We start from the raw sequence: 17,450 nt of genomic DNA, 5'->3' as shown, positions 1-17,450 counted from the left end.
GAGTCAGTCAGTCTGACAGTCTGTTGTCATGGGGAATGGCCATGACGTCTGAGTCAGTCAGTCTGACAATCTGTTGTCATGGTGAATGGCCATGACGTCTGAGTCAGTCAGTCTGACAGTCTGTTGTCATGGTGAATGGCCATGAAGTCAGTCAGTCTGACAGTCTGTTGTCATGGTGAATGGTGAGTCCGTCTTCCCGAAACTCTTTGACGGGACCAAATGTTGACATCACCTGGAGCTGAGTAATGATCTGTGTCACTGAGGACTTCAGGAATAATTTCTTACAGTTGGATTGCTGTTCACCAGGACCTATTTATGCTGTCATAAAAGGTTAGACTGGGGTTGTCTCTGTCCAGGATGTTACCGGGTCGTGCTGAGCATTAATTCACATGTCGGTTATTTTTTAGGGTTTTTAAGTTTTAATGTCACGTACAGTGAAATGCCTTTCTTTGTGAAAACCCAGTCTTTGTGTTAGCAGTTCGACCCCAACCTCAACAAAATACACTATATATACACTGCTCAAAAAATAATAATATATATATATATATTAGAGCTAGAGCTGCCCCGGTCGACTGGCTATACTCAGGGCTATGCCCTGCTAGAGCTGCCCCGGTCGACTGGCTATGCTCAGGGCTATGCCCTGCTACAGCTGCCCCGGTCGACTGTAAGTGCTTTTATTTTGAGGTGGAAACGTCTAGGAACAACAACGGCACAGCCGCGAAGTGGTATGCCACACAAGCTCACAGAACAGGACCACAGAGTGCTGAAAATGGTCTGTCCTCGGTTGCAACACTCACTACCGAGTTCCAAACTGCCTCTGGAAGCAACACTCACTACCGAGTTCCAAACTGCCTCTGGAAGCAACACTCACTACCGAGTTCCAAACTGCCTCTGGAAGCAACACTCACTACCGAGTTCCAAACTGCCTCTGGAAGCAACACTCACTACCGAGTTCCAAACTGCCTCTGGAAGCAACACTCACTACCGAGTTCCAAACTGCCTCTGGAAGCAACACTCACTACCGAGTTCCAAACTGCCTCTGGAAGCAACACTCACTACCGAGTTCCAAACTGCCTCTGGAAGCAACACTCACTACCGAGTTCCAAACTGCCTCTGGAAGCAACACTCTCTACCGAGTTCCAAACTGCCTCTGGAAGCAACACTCACTACCGAGTTCCAAACTGCCTCTGGAAGCAACACTCTCTACCAAGTTCCAAACTGCCTCTGGAAGCAACACTCTCTACCAAGTTCCAAACTGCCTCTGGAAGCAACACTCACTACCGAGTTCCAAACTGCCTCTGGAAGCAACGTCTGTCCTCGGTTGCTACCCCTCACTACCGAGTTCCAAACTGCCTCTGGAAGCAACACTCACTACCGAGTTCCAAACTGCCTCTGGAAGAAACGTCGGTACAATAACTGTTCGTCGGGAGCTTCATGAAAAGGGGTTTCCATGGCTGAGCAGCCTGCCCCATTACATAGTGCCAACTGTAAAGGTGGAGGAGGAATACTGGTCTGGGGCTGTTTTTCATGGTTCGGACGCCTTGGTTCCAGTGAAGGGAAATCTTAACGCTACAGCATACAATGGCATTCTAGATGATTCTGTGCTTCCATGTTTGTGGCAACAGTTTGGGGAAGGACCTTTCCTGTTTCAGCATGACAATGCTTCCGTGCACAAAACGAAGTCCATACAGAAACGGTTTGTCGAGATCGGTGTGGAAGAACTTGACTGGCCTGCACAGAGCTTTGACCACAACCCCATCAAACACCTTTGCGATCAATTTGAACGCCGACTGTGAGCCAGTCCTAATCGCCCAACAACAGTGCCCGACCTCCACTATTCTTGTGGCTGAATGGAAGCAAGTCCCCGCAGCAATGTTCCAACATCTAGTGGAAAGCCTTCCCAGAAGAGTGGAGGCTGTTATAGCAGCAATGTTCCAACATCTAGTGGAAAGCCTTCCCAGAAGAGTGGAGGCTGTTATAGCAGCAATGTTCCAACATCTAGTGGAAAGCCTTCCCAGAAGAGTGGAGGCTGTTATAGCAGCAATGTTCCAACATCTAGTGGAAAGCCTTCCCAGAAGAGTGGAGGCTGTTATAGCAGCAATGTTCCAGCCTCTAGTGGAAAGCCTTCCCAGAAGAGTGGAGGCTGTTATAACAGCAATGTTCCAACATCTAGTGGAAAGCCTTCCCAGAAGAGTGGAGGATGTTACAGCAGCAAAGGGGGGACCATCTCCATATTAATGCTCATGATTTTAAAATGAGATGTTTGATGAGCAGGTGTCCGCTTTTGTTTATCTCGTACTGACAGATTTCCCCTTCAGCTCTCTCTCCCTCGCTCTCGCTTTCTCTCCCTCGCTCTCGCTTTCTCTCCCTCGCTCTCGCTTTCTCTCCCTCGTTCTCGCTTTCTCTCCCTAGTTCTCGCTTTCTCTCCCTCGCTCTCGCTTTCTCTCCCTCGCTCTCGCTTTCTCTCCCTCGCTCTCGCTTTCTATCCCTCGCTCTCGCTTTCTCTCAGAAGTATTGACATTTGTGGAATATAGAAAAAGTGTTGTGACCATTTGGGTTTGAAGCAGAATCTTCACTATAAGTCTGTTAAGCTGTTGAGCTGAGGCCTAGACCCAGGTGAGCTGAGGCTTAGACCCAGGTGAGCTGAGGCCTAGACCCAGGTGAGCTGAGGCCTAGACCCAGGTGAGCAGAGGCCTAGACCCAGGTGAGCTGAGGCCTAGACCCAGGTGAGCAGAGGCCTAGACCCAGGTGAGCAGAGGCCTAGACCCAGGTGAGCAGAGGCCTAGACCCAGGTGAGCAGAGGCCTAGACCCAGGTGAGCAGAGGCCTAGACCCAGGTGAGCAGAGGCCTAGACCCAGGTGAGCAGAGGCCTAGACCCAGGTGAGCAGAGGCCTAGAGCCAGGTGAGCAGAGGCCTAGAGCCAGGTGAGCAGAGGCCTAGAGCCAGGTGAGCAGAGGCCTAGAGCCAGGTGAGCAGAGGCCTAGAGCCAGGTGAGCAGAGGCCTAGACCCAGGTGAGCTGAATCCTAGGGGGTTCACTGTGTTAGCTCTGTTCCCAGAATGCCTTGTTGATGTTTTCTTTGAGCAGCCAAAATTATTTACTCTCCAAAATAATCCTGTTTCCTCCTTACCTCTGTCTCTTCTGTGTGCCCTTGTGACAGAAGACGCCCACTCAGCTAATCACCTTAGTATGTTAATGGGACCATATGGTGCCGGAGGGGGGGGGGGGAGGGAGGGAGGCTTTAAGGGAGAGAGGGGGAGGGAGGCTTGGAGGGAGGGAGTGAGGCAAGGGAGGGCTTTAAGGGAGTGGGGGGGGATTTCATTCTGCAGGCAGATCTCCAACCTGAGCCAGGCCTGTCTGTCTGTCTACTCTATAGTGCAGACGAAGCAGCTACTGAGAGGAGGGACAACACGTTGTTCATTTAGATGTTACTGAGAGGAGGGACAACACGTTGTTCCTGAGAGAAGGGACAACACGTTGTTCATTTAGATGTTACTGAGAGGAGGGACAACACCTTGTTCATTTAGATGTTACTGAGAGGAGGGAGAACACGTTGTTCATTTAGATGTTACTGAGAGGAGGGACAACACGTTGTTACTGAGAGGAGGGACAACACTTTGTTAATTTAGATGTTACTGAGAGGAGGGACAACACGTTGTTAATTTAGATGTTACTGAGAGGAGGGACAACACGTTGTTCATTTTAGATGTTACTGAGAGGAGGGACAACACGTTGTTACTGAGAGGAGGGACAACACGTTGTTACTGAGAGGAGGGACAACACGTTGTTACTGAGAGGAGGGACAACACGTTGTTCATTTAGATGTTACTGAAAGGAGGGACAACACGTTGTTCCTGAGAGGAGGGACAACCCGTTGTTCATTTAGATGTTACTGAGAGGAGGGACAACACGTTGTTCATTTAGATGTTACTGAGAGGAGGGACAACACATTGTTACTGAGAGGAAGGACAACACGTTGTTCATTTTAGATGTTACTGAGAGGAGGGACAACACGTTGTTAATTTAGATGTTACTGAGAGGAGGGACAACACGTTGTTCATTTAGATGTTACTGAGAGGAGGGACAACACGTTGTTCATTTAGATGTTACTGAGAGGAGGGACAACACGTTGTTACTGAGAGGAGGGACAACACGTTGTTCATTTAGATGTTACTGAGAGGAGGGACAACACGTTGTTCATTTAGATGTTCCTGAGTAACAGTTTATAGAAGGAAATCAGTCCACTGTAATAAATTCATTATGACCTCATCTATGGATGTCACATGACTGGGTCGGGGTACAGCAATAGGTGGGCCTGAGAAGGCATAGGCCAATCAGAATGAGGTATCTCCCCCACAAAAAGGGCTTTATTACAGACAGAAATCAGCTTTTTGTGCGTTCTGGGAACATTTTCTGGGATAATTTATTTCAGCCTATGAAAAGGGGACCAACACTTTTCATGTTGCGATTATGTTTTGGTTCCGTATAGATTCATCATTTAGCAGACGACTTTATTCAGAGTGGCTTACAGTAGTGAGGGCAAACATTTTCATAGTTTTCCGTTCATCCATCTCTCTTCCTGGCATCCCATCATCCATCTCTCTTCCTGGCATCCCATCATCCATCTCTCTTCCTGGCATCCCATCATCCATCTCTCTTCCTGGCATCCTTTCTTTTATGATTATTTTACAGGATGCGTCCCAAATGGCACCCTATTCCCTATATAGTACACTACTTTAGACCAGAGCCCTATTCCCTATATAGTGCACTACTATAGACCAGAGCCCTATTCCCTATATAGTGCACTACTTTAGACCAGAGCCCTATTCCCTATATAGTACACTACTTTAGACCAGAGCCCTATTCCCTATATAGTGCACTACTATAGACCAGAGCCCTATTCCCTATATAGTACACTACTTTAGACCAGAGCCCTATTCCCTATATAGTGCACTACTATAGACCAGAGCCCTATTCCCTATATAGTGCACTACTATAGACCAGAGCCCTATTCCCTATATAGTGCACTACTTTAGACCAGAGCCCTATTCCCTATATAGTACACTACTTTAGACCAGAGCCCTATTCCCTATATAGTACACTACTTTAGACCAGAGCCCTATTCCCTATATAGTGCACTACTATAGACCAGAGCCCTATTCCCTATATAGTACACTACTTTAGACCAGAGCCCTATTCCCTATATAGTGCACTACTTTAGACCAGAGCCCTATTCCCTATATAGTACACTACTTTAGACCAGAGCCCTATTCCCTATATAGTACACTACTATAGACCAGAGCCCTATTCCCTATATAGTGCACTACTTTAGACCAGAGCCCTATTCCCTATATAGTGCACTACTATAGACCAGAGCCCTATTCCCTATATAGTGCACTACTATAGACCAGAGCCCTATTCCCTATATAGTGCACTACTTTAGACCAGAGCCCTATTCCCTATATAGTACACTACTTTAGACCAGAGCCCTATTCCCTATATAGTGCACTACTATAGACCAGAGCCCTATTCCCTATATAGTACACTACTTTAGACCAGAGCCCTATTCCCTATATAGTGCACTACTTTAGACCAGAGCCCTATTCCCTATATAGTACACTACTTTAGACCAGAGCCCTATTCCCTATATAGTACACTACTATAGACCAGAGCCCTATTCCCTATATAGTGCACTACTTTAGACCAGAGCCCTATTCCCTATATAGTGTACTACTTTAGACCAGAGCCCTATTCCCTACATAGTACACTACTATAGACCAGAGACCTATTCCCTATATAGTGCACTACTTTAGAACAGGGCACATGCACCCTATTCCCTATATAGTGCACTACTTTAGACCAGAGCCCTATTCCCTACATAGTGCACTACTTTAGACCATAGCCCTATTCCCTATATAGTGCACTACTTTAGACCAGAGCCCTATTCCCTATATAGTACACTACTTTAGACCAGAGCCCTATTCCCTATATAGTGTACTACTTTAGACCAGAGCCCTATTCCCTACATAGTGCACTACTTTAGACCAGAGCCCTATTCCCCACATAGTGCACTACTTTAGACCAGAGCCCTATTCCCTACATAGTGCACTACTTTAGACCAGAGCCCTATTCCCCACATAGTGCACTACTTTAGACCAGAGCCCTATTCCCTACATAGTGCACTACTTTAGACCAGAGCCCTATTCCCCACATAGTGCACTACTTTAGACCAGAGCCCTATTCCCTACATAGTGCACTACTTTAGACCAGAGCCCTATTCCCTATATAATGCACTACTTTAGACCAGAGCCCTATTCCCTATATAGTGCACTACTTTAGACCAGAGCCCTATTCTCTATATAGTGCACTACTTTAGACCAGGGCCCTATTCCCTCTATAGTGCACTACTATAGACCAGGGCACATGCACCCTATTCCCTATATAGTGTGCTACTTTAGACCAGAGCCCTATTCCCTATATATTGCACTACTTTAGACCAGAGCCCTATTTCCTATATAGTGCACTATTTAGACCAGAACCCTATTCCCTATATAGTGCACTACTATAGACCAGGGCACATGCACCCTATTCCCTATATAGTGTGCTACTTTAGACCAGAGCCCTATTCCCTATATAGTGCACTACTTTAGACCAGAGCCCTATTCCCTATATATAGTGCACTACTTTAGACCAGAGCCCTATTCCCTACATAGTGCACTACTTTAGACCAGAGCCCTATTCCCTACTTAGTGCACTACTTTAGACCAGAGCCCTATTCCCTATATAGTGCACTACTTCTGAGTCAGAAGTCCCGCTGGGCTCTGGTCTATAGTAGTGCACTATATAGGGAATAGGGCTCTGGTCTAAAGTAGTATACTATGTAGGGAATAGGGCCCTGGTCTAAAGTCGTGCACTATATAGGGAATAGGGTGCATGTGCCCTGGTCTATAGTAGTGCACTATATATATGGAATAGGGCTCTGGTCTAAAGTAGTGCACTATATATATGAAATAGGGCTCTGGTCTAAAGTAGTGCACTATAAAGGGAATGTGATGCCATTTGGAACACAGCCCACTGTCTCCTGTGATGAATGTACAGACTTCCTGTTCTGCTCTCCTCCTGCGTTCAGATTGATAGTTTTTGTTGTTCAGAGAGAATTAATTCTCGTCTGTTGTTTATTTTACGTTTCAATCCCCCTGCCGAGACCAGTGTGTCCGTCTGTTCCATAAAGCCCTGCTCTGGGCACGGGGTGTATGCCAACCAGCTGGAGGGGCTTATCTCTCACTGCCCTGGGCACGGCGTGTATCCCAACCAGCTGGAGGGGCTTATCTCTCACTGCCCTGGACACGGGGTGTATCCCAACCAGCTGGAGGGGCTTATCTCTCACTGCCCTGGACACGGGGGTATCCCAACCAGCTGGAGGGGCTTATCTCTCACTGCCCTGGACACGGGGTGTATCCCAACCAGCTGGAGGGGCTTATCTCTCACTGCCCTGGACATAGGGTGTATCCCAACCAGTACTGCCCTGGACACGGGGTGTATCCCCACCAGCTGGAGGGGCTTATCTCTCACTGCCCTGGACACGGGGTGTATCCCAACCAGCTGGAGGGGCTTATCTCTCACTGCCCTGGACACGGGGTGTATCCCAACCAGCTGGAGGAGCTTATCTCTCACTGCCCTGGACACGGGGTGTATCCCAACCAGCTGGAGGGGCTTATCTCTCACTGCCCTGGACACGGGGTGTATCCCAACCAGTACTGCCCTGGACACGGGGTGTATCCCCACCAGCTGGAGGGGCTTATCTCTCACTGCCCTGGACACGGGGTGTATGCCAACCAGCTGGAGGGGCTTATCTCTCACTGCCCTGGACACGGGGGTATCCCAACCAGCTGGAGGGGCTTATCTCTCACTGCCCTGGACACGGGGTGTATCCCAACCAGCTGGAGGGGCTTATCTCTCACTGCCCTGGACACGGGGGTATCCCAACCAGCTGGAGGGGCTTATCTCTCACTTCCCTGGACACGGGGTGTATCCCAACCAGCTGGAGGGGCTTATCTCTCACTGCCCTGGACATAGGGTGTATCCCAACCAGTACTGCCCTGGACACGGGGTGTATCCCCACCAGCTGGAGGGGCTTATCTCTCACTGCCCTGGACACGGGGTGTATCCCAACCAGCTGGAGGGGCTTATCTCTCACTGCCCTGGACACGGGGTGTATCCCAACCAGCTGGAGGGGCTTATCTCTCACTGCCCTGGACACGGGGTGTATCCCAACCAGCTGGTGGGGCTTATCTCTCACTGCCCTGGACACGGGGTGTATCCCAACCAGTACTGCCCTGGACACGGGGTGTATCCCAACCAGTACTGCCCTGGACACGGGGTGTATCCCAACTAGTACTGCCCTCGACACGGGGTGTATCCCAACCAGCTGGAGGGGCTTATCTCTCACTGCCCTGGACACGGGTTGTATCCCAACCAGCTGGAGGGGCTTATCTCTCACTGCCCTGGACACAGGATGTATCCCAACCAGCTGGTCTAATACACATGAATGTAATCTAGTGTTTCTCTCTGTCTAATACACATTAATGTAATCTAGTGTTCAGACAGCCAGCTAGAGGGAGAGACACAGACAGACAGACAGCTAGGGACAGACAGACAGACAGCTAGGGACAGACAGACAGACAGGGGGCGAGACAGCCAGGGGGAGAGATAGCCAGACAGCCAGGGGGAGAGACAGACAGACAGCCAGGGGGAGAGACAGACAGACAGCCAGGGGGAGAGACAGACAGACAGCCAGGGGGAGAGACAGACAGACAGCCAGGGGGAGAGACAGACAGACAGCCAGGGGGAGAGACAGACAGACAGCCAGCTAGGGAGAGACAGACAGACAGACAGCTAGTGAGAGAGACGGCTAGTGAGAGAGACGGCTAGTGAGAGAGACGGCTAGTGAGAGAGACGGCTAGTGAGAGAGACGGCTAGTGAGAGAGACGGCTAGTGAGAGAGACGGCTAGGGAGAGAGACGGCTAGGGAGAGAGACGGCTAGGGAGAGAGACGGCTAGGGAGAGAGACGGCTAGGGAGAGAGACGGCTAGGGAGAGAGACAGACAAATAGATGGCTAGGGAGAGACAGACAGACAGACGGCTAGGGAGAGAGACGGCTAGTGAGAGAGACGGCTAGGGAGAGAGACGGCTAGGGAGAGAGACGGCTAGGGAGAGAGACGGCTAGGGAGAGAGACGGCTAGGGATGTTAGCTGTGAGAGAGACAGCTAGGGAGAGAGACGGCTAGGGACAGAGACAGCTAGGGATGTTAGCTGTGAGAGAGACAGCTAGGGGCAGAGACAGCTAGAGACAGAGACAGCTAGGGATGTTACCTGTGAGAGAGACAGGGATAAACAGATTGGGGACCCACAGGGGCCAGGAAGTCCCTCTACAGCCCGGTCGTTCTACATTCTGGTCGTTCTACAGTCTGGTCGTTCTACAGCCTCGCCGTTCTACAGTCTGTTCGTTCTACAGCCCCGTCGTTCTACAGCCCGGTCGTTCTACAGCCCGGTCGTTCTACAACCCGGTCGTTCTACAGCCCGGTCGTTCTACAGCCCGGTCGTTCTACAGCCCGGTCGTTCTACAGCCCGGTCGTTCTACAGCCAGGTCGTTCTACAGCCCGGTCGTTCTACATTCTGGTCGTTCTACAGTCTGGTCGTTCTACAGCCTCGTCGTTCTACAGCCCCGTCGTTCTACAGCCCGGTCGTTCTACAGCCCGGTCGTTCTACAGACCGATCCAACTAAACCCTGGTGGAGATTAAACATTGACTGGGGTCATGGTGCTAATCGGACAAATGTGTTTTGTAATGGAAAGAGGATTTATTGTATCATAAATAGAGGCTTTGGCTCTACGTTACAGAGAGAATCGACTGAAATATAGCGGCTAAAGTGGAGGGGGTCATCTCTACCAGATATGGGCTCGTGTGTGTGTGTGTGTGTGTGTGTGTGTGTGTGTGTGTGTGTGTGTGTGTGTGTGTGTGTGTGTGTGTGTGTGTGTGTGTGTGTGTGTGTGTGTGTGTGTGTGTGTGTGTGTGTGTGTGTGTGTGTGTGATATCTGGGAGAAAGAGAACAAACACATCTGTGAGTCTAATTCATTTAAACTGCTGAACTTTTTCCCTCTGAATTTGTGATTCATATTTTGGTCTGACAGGAATTCGGGACACAACTTGGACTAATCTAGAGACTTTAACAGGGTCTAGAGACTTTAACAGGATCTAGAGACTTTAACAGGGTCTAGAGACTAACAGTATCTAGAGATAGACTTTAACAGGATCTAGAGACTTTAACAGGGTCTAGAGACTTTAACAGGATCTAGAGACTTTAACAGGATCTAGAGATAGAGACTCTAACAGGATCTAGAGACTTTAACGGGATCTAGAGACTTTAACGGGATCTAGAGACTTTAACAGGGTCTAGAGACTTTAACGGGATCTTCTCGGAAGTAGCTTCAGTGGAAAAGTTCCATTTGAAATATTCACTATAATTATGTATGCCTTTACCTCATATGAATTCTGATCTTTGGGGCAAAACAATCATCCTTGAAAATCATTTTTATACCCCCCTGTTATGATCTAACCTGTCCTGTCTCTCCCCTCCTCTCCCCCTCCATTCCTCTCTCCCCTCTTCCCCTCTCTCCCCCTCCATTCCTCTTTCTCCCCTCCTCTCTCCCCGTCCCCACCTCTCTCCCCGTCCCCACCTCTCTCCCCCTCCTCTCTTATCTCTCCTCTCCTTTCCTCTCTCGTCTCCTGTCCTCTCTCTTCCCCTCTCTCCCCTCCTCTTCTCACTCCCCTCCTGTCCTCTCTCATCTCCTGTCCTCTCTCCTCTCCCCTCCTCTCTCTCCTCTTCCCTCCTCTCTCTTCCTCTCCTGTCCTCTCCTCTCCCCCCCTCTCTCTTCCTCTCCTGTCTTCTCCTCTCCCCTCCTCTCTCTTCCCCTCCTGTCCTCTCCCCTCCTCTCTCTTCCCCTCCTGTCCTCTCCCCTCCTCTCTCTTCCCCTCCTGTCCTGTCCTCTCCCCTCCTCTCTCTTCCCCTCCTGTCCTCTCCTCTCCCCTCCTCTCTCCTCTCCCATCAGACAGTATCATGCCCCCCCCCCGGCCAACAGCTGCTACCCACATAGAGGTCAGACTTCAGAGGTTGCTCCGCCTCTCGTTCTGGGCCATCGCCACAGAGGATGCTGGGAATGTGTCGCGGGCGCAGGAAGTTCCTCGCTGCCTCCCTCGCCCTGCTCTTCATCCCCGCACTCACCTGGCTGTACCTCTCCGCTGGCAACTTCCAAGGTAGGACCCAACTCTCCTGAACCACCTGGTGCTGTACCAGGGCTTCTCTCCTCTGACCAGGCCTCTCTCTCTCTAGTCATGTCTAGATGCTGTACCAGGGCTTCTCTCCTCTGATCAGGCCTCTCTCTCTCTAGTCATGTCTAGGTGTTGTAACAGGGCTTCTCTCCTCTGATCAGGCCTCTCTCTCTCTAGTCATGTATAGATACTATAACAGGGCTTCTCTCCTCTGACCAGGCCTCTCTCTCTCTCTAGTCATGTCTAGGTGCTGTAACAGGGCTTCTCTCCTCTGATCAGGCCTCTCTCTCTCTAGTCATGTCTAGGTGCTGTAACAGGGCTTCTCTCCTCTGATCAGGCCTCTCTCTCTCTCTAGTCATGTCTAGGTGCTGTAACAGGGCTTCTCTCCTCTGACCAGGCCTCTCTCTCTCTAGTCTGTGCTAGGCTAGCACAGTGACTGTTCATCTCTTTTAGTCTGAGGAGGAGTTGCAGGCGACTCGGTGTTGTGTGTGATTGGTTAAAAGGTTTCAGAATGTTGCGGGATCCTCTGCCCCCCCCCCCCCCCCCCTGGCCTTGGTGTGATTGGTTAAAGGGTTTCAGAATGTTGAGGTATCTTCTGCTCCCCCCCCCCCCCGTGGCCTTGGTGTGATTGGTTAAAGGGTTCCAGAATGTTGCGGTATCCTCTGCCCCCCCCCCCCCCCCCGCCCCCCCTGGCCTTGGTGTGATTGGTTAAAGGGTTTCAGAATGTTGCGGTATCCTCTGCCCCCCCCCCCCCCTGGCCTTGGTGTGATTGGTTAAAGGGTTTCAGAATGTTGCGGTATCCTCTGCCCCCCCCCCCCCCCCCCCTGGCCTTGGTGTGATTTGTACTCTAGCCAAAGGGGAGGTACAGCTACCAGCTCCCTCCTTAATGAAATGTCACCCTTTTTGTTTCGGCTCAGATTTATATTCCCCTGGTCTTCGTTTTGGGGTATGGAGGCAGGGACAGGAGACATATGCAGGGAGAGGACACACACACCACCACACACACCACACACACACCACCCCCCATCTCAGAGCCCCTGAGCCCCTTGTGAAGTCTATTTCATCCAGGCTGTAATTAAACTGAATGGATTGGCTCGGTCTGAATGAACAGTGGTTTGTGTGTTTAGTTTGAGGTGCTCTGTGATTGCGTATGGCAGTATTCACACAGGACAGAGCAGCCAGTTGGACCTGGTCTTTACGCCACCGCCTGGTCACTTCCTTTACTTTTCAGTCTGTCTTTTTCTGTAAAACTCATCATCTATGTGAACATTATCCAACACACAGGAAACAGGCTGTTTTCTGTCATGGGAACATTATCCAACACACAGGAAACAGGCTGTTTTCTGTCATGGGAACATTACCCAACACACAGGAAACTGACTGTTTTCTGTCATGGGAACATTATCCAGAATGTTTTCTGTCATGGGAACATTATCCAGACTGTTTTCTGTCATGGGAACATTATCCAACACACAGGAAACTGACTGTTTTCTGTCATGGGAACATTATCCAGAATGTTTTCTGTCATGGGAACATTATCCAGAATGTTTTCTGTCATGGGAACATTATCCAACACACAGGAAACAGACTGTTTTCTGTCATGGGAACATTATCCAGACTGTTTTCTGTCATGGGAACATTATCCAACACACAGGAAACAAAATGTTTTCTATCATGGGAACATTATCCAACACACAGGAAACAAAATGTTTTCTGTCATGGGAACATTATCCAACACACAGGAAACAAAATGTTTTCTGTCATGGGAACATTATCCAACACACAGGAAACAAAATGTTTTCTGTGTTGGGAACATTATCCAACATTCAGGAAACAGAATGTTTTCTGTCATGGGAACATTATCCAACACACAGGAAACAAAATGTTTTCTGTCATGGGAACATTATCCAACACACAGGAAACAGACTGTTTTCTGTCATGGGAACATTATCCAACACACAGGAAACAGAATGTTTTCTGTCATGTGAACATTATCCAACACACAGGAAACAGAATGTTTTCTGTCATGTGAACATTATCCAACACACAGGAAACAGAATGTTTTCTGTCATGGGAACATTATCCAACACACAGGAAACAGAATGTTTTCTGTCATGGGAACATTATCCAACACACAGGAAACAGAATGTTTTCTGTCATGGGAACAGCAGCACATTCAAATGTAATGTTACCATCTGCAGGTCTGATCCAGAGTCTTACAGTAGGGAGTCATTTAGCTGACTCTCTTATTCAGTGAGTCATTTAGCTGACTCTCTTATCCAGAGAGACCTACAGTAGTGAGTCATTTAGCTGACTCTCTTATCCAGAGAGACTTTGGAGGGTTTGGCCTGGGGGGCCCTTTACTTGGCTCATTACGCTCTAGCGACTCCTTGTGGCAGGCCGGGCGCCTGCAGGCTGACTTCGGTCATCAGTTGAACAGTTTTTCTTCCGACCCGCAGCTGAGTTCCCGGGTTAAGCGGGCGGGTATTAGGAGCGCGGTTTGGCGGGTTCAGTTTCAGAACACGCATGACTCGACCTTCTCCTCTCCCGAGCCCGTTGGGGAGTTGCAGCGATGTGGCAAGATCGTAAACACGAAATTGGGGAGAAGAAAAACAAAGAAAGAAATGAAACTATTGGAGCTGATCAGCCATTCAGTCCTTAGTGGTCCTACTGTATCTAACACCTCATTCAGTCTTTAGTGGTCCTACTGCATCTAACACCGTATTCAGTCCTTACTGTATCTAACACCTTATTCAGTCCTTAGTGGACCTACTGTATCTAACACCTTATTCAGTCCTTACTGTATCTAACACCTTATTCAGTCCTAACTGTATCTAACACCTTATTCAGTCCTTAGTGGACCTACTGTATCTAACACCTTATTCAGTCCTTAGTGGTCCTACTGTATCTAACACCTTATTCAGTCCTTAGTGGTCCTACTGTATCTAACACCTTATTCAGTCCTTACTGTATCTAACACCTTATTCAGTCCTAACTGTATCTAACACCTTATTCAGTCCTTAGTGGACCTACTGTATCTAACACCTTATTCAGTCCTTAGTGGTCCTACTGTATCTAACACCTTATTCAGTCCTTAGTGGTCCTACTGTATCTAACACCTTATTCAGTCCTTAGTGGACCTACTGTATCTAACACCTTATTCAGTCCTTACTGTATCCAACACCTTATTCAGTCCTTACTGTATCTAACACCTTATTCAGTCCTTAGTGGACCTACTGTATCTAACACCTTATTCAGTCCTTAGTGGACCTACTGTATCTAACACCTTATTCAGTCCTTAGTGGTCCTACTGTATCTAACACCTCATTCAGTCCTTACTGTATCTAACACCTTATTCAGTCCTTAGTGGACCTACTGTATCTAACACCTTATTCAGTCCTTAGTGGTTCTACTGTATCTAACACCTTATTCAGTCCTTAGTGTATCTAACACCTTATTCAGTCCTTAGTGGACCTACTGTATCTAACACCTTATTCAGTCCTTAGTGGTCCTACTGTATCTAACACCTTATTCAGTCCTTAGTGGACCTACTGTATCTAACACCTTATTCAGTCCTTAGTGGTCCTACTGTAACTAACACCTCATTCAGTCCTTACTGTATCTAACACCTTATTCAGTCCTTAGTGGACCTACTGTATCTAACACCTTATTCAGTCCGTAGTGGTTCTACTGTATCTAACACCTTATTCAGTCCTTAGTGTATCTAACACCTTATTCAGTCCTTAGTGGACCTACTCTATCTAACACCTTATTCAGTCCTTAGTGGTCCTACTGTATCTAACACCTTATTCAGTCCTTAGTGTATCTAACACCTTATTCAGTCCTTAGTGGTCCTACTGTATCTAACACCTTATTCAGTCCTTAGTGTATCTAACACCTTATTCAGTCCTTAGTGGACCTACTCTATCTAACACCTTATTCAGTCCTTAGTGTATCTAACACCTTATTCAGTCCGTAGTGGACCTACTGTATCTAACACCTTATTCAGTCCTTAGTGGTCCTACTGTATCTAACACCTTATTCAGTCCTTAGTGTATCTAACACCTTATTCAGTCCTTAGTGGACCTACTGTATCTAACACCTTATTCAGTCCTTAGTGGTTCTACTGTATCTAACACCTTATTCAGTCCTTAGTGTATCTAACACCTTATTCAGTCCTTAGTGGTTCTACTGTATCTAACACCTTATTCAGTCCTTAGTGGACCTACTGTATCTAACACCTTATTCAGTCCTTAGTGGACCTACTGTATCTAACACCTTATTCAGTCCTTAGTGTATCTAACACCTTATTCAGTCCTTAGTGGTCCTACTGTATCTAACACCTTATTCAGTCCTTAGTGTATCTAACACCTTATTCAGTCCTTAGTGTATCTAACACCTTATTCAGTCCTTAGTGGTCCTACTTTATCTAACACCTTATTCAGTCCTTAGTGGACCTACTCTATCTAACACCTTATTCAGTCCTTAGTGTATCTAACACCTTATTCAGTCCGTAGTGGACCTACTGTATCTAACACCTTATTCAGTCCTTAGTGTATCTAACACCTTATTCAGTCCTTAGTGGACCTACTGTATCTAACACCTTATGCAGTCCTTAGTGGTCCTACTGTATCTAACACCTTATTCAGTCCTTAGTGGTCCTACTGTATCTAACACCTTATTCAGTCCTTAGTGGTCATACTGGGACATACTGGGTATCTAACACCTTGTTCAATTCTTAGAGGACCTACTGTATCTAACACCTTATTCAGTCCTTAGTGGACCTACTGTATCTAACACCTTATTCAGTCCTTAGTGGTCCTACTGTATCTAACACCTTATTCAGTCCTTAGTGTATCTAACACCTTGTTCAGTCCTTAGTGGACCTACTCAATCTAACACCTTATTCAGTCCTTAGTGTATCTAACACCTTATTCAGTCCTTAGTGGTCCTACTGTAGCTAACATCTTATTCAGTCCTTAATGTATCTAACACCTTATTCAGTCCTTAGTGGACCTACTGTATCTAACACCTTATTCAGTCCTTAGTGGACCTACTGTATCTAACACCTTATTCAGTCCTTAGTGGTCCTACTGTATCTAACACCTTATTCAGTCCTTAGTGTATCTAACACCTTATTCAGTCCTTAGTGTATCTAACACCTTATTCAGTCCTTAGTGTATCTAACACCTTATTCAGTCCTTAGTGGACCTACTGTAGCTAACATCTTATTCAGTCCTTAGTGTATCTAAGACCTTATTCAGTCCTTAGTGGACCTATCATCTAATGCACCTCTTAGCCAACTAGTGTGTCCAAACACTAACCACTCTGTGTCCCAAATTGCACCAGGTGATTCATGGTCTGTTTGGATGCCCTGCTCCCCTGTTTGGATGCCCTGCTCCCCTGTTTGGATGCCCTGCTCCCCTGTTTGGATGCCCTGCTCCCCTGTTTGGATGCCCTGCTCCCCTGTTTGGATGCCCTGCTCCCCTGTTTGGATGCCCTGCTCCCCTGTTTGGATGCCCTGCTCCCCTGCTCCCCTGTTTGGATGCCCTGCTCCCCTGTTTGGATGCCCTGCTCCCCTGTGATGCTCCCTGGTCGTTCATGTATGACACATTCATTTGGAGTTTTCCCTATCATGCTTCCGTTCACACCGTTACCGAGGAGACATCTGGCGTGTGGCAGCCTGGCGGGCAGAGGGGCGGGGGCATCCTTCGTGTGACAGCAGCTGCTCACCTGACAGCCTGCATGAATCACCTGGCGCCCGGCGTTGAGCGGTGGAGCAGAGCTCGCCAAACAGAACTGAGCGGGGGAACAGTGAGGGCGCCAAATAGACGCCATTTTGTAATTCGTACTGGCCCTTGTATGAGCTGTCCTTTAGGAGACCGATGCCAAAATACCTATTTATTAAGTTCAGTACCATGATGCATCAGGCCTCCCGCAAGGTCCTTCAATGTCTTCCTCTTCCTGGGCTATGACACAACGAATCAGGGAGAATAGGGGACACGAGGTCCCTCAATGTCTTCCTCTTCCTGGGCTATGACACAACGAAGCAGGGAGAATAGGGGACACGAGGTCCCTCAATGTCTTCCTCTTCCTGGGCTATGACCCAACGAATCAGGGAGAAT

The 17,450-nt window shown here is 48.2% G+C and overlaps 1 protein-coding gene across 1 annotated transcript in view; it reads left to right on the top strand.

Moving 5' to 3' along the window:
* The window catches only part of LOC139393214 (xylosyl- and glucuronyltransferase LARGE1-like), a 163,295-nt gene that overhangs the window by 22,073 nt on the left and 123,772 nt on the right, over window positions 1-17,450 (top strand). The window contains exon 2 of the mRNA XM_071141656.1: window positions 11,106-11,310. Within this exon, the coding sequence (XP_070997757.1) occupies window positions 11,205-11,310 (106 nt within the window). The 5' untranslated portion in view covers window positions 11,106-11,204. The remainder of the gene's footprint in view (window positions 1-11,105; window positions 11,311-17,450) is intronic.

Source organism: Oncorhynchus clarkii, chromosome 33 (assembly GCF_045791955.1).
Source record: "Oncorhynchus clarkii lewisi isolate Uvic-CL-2024 chromosome 33, UVic_Ocla_1.0, whole genome shotgun sequence".
Lineage (NCBI taxonomy): Eukaryota > Metazoa > Chordata > Actinopteri > Salmoniformes > Salmonidae > Oncorhynchus > Oncorhynchus clarkii.
The sequence above is the reverse complement of the archived record's forward strand: the minus strand, read 5'-3'. Positions and strand labels throughout refer to the sequence as shown.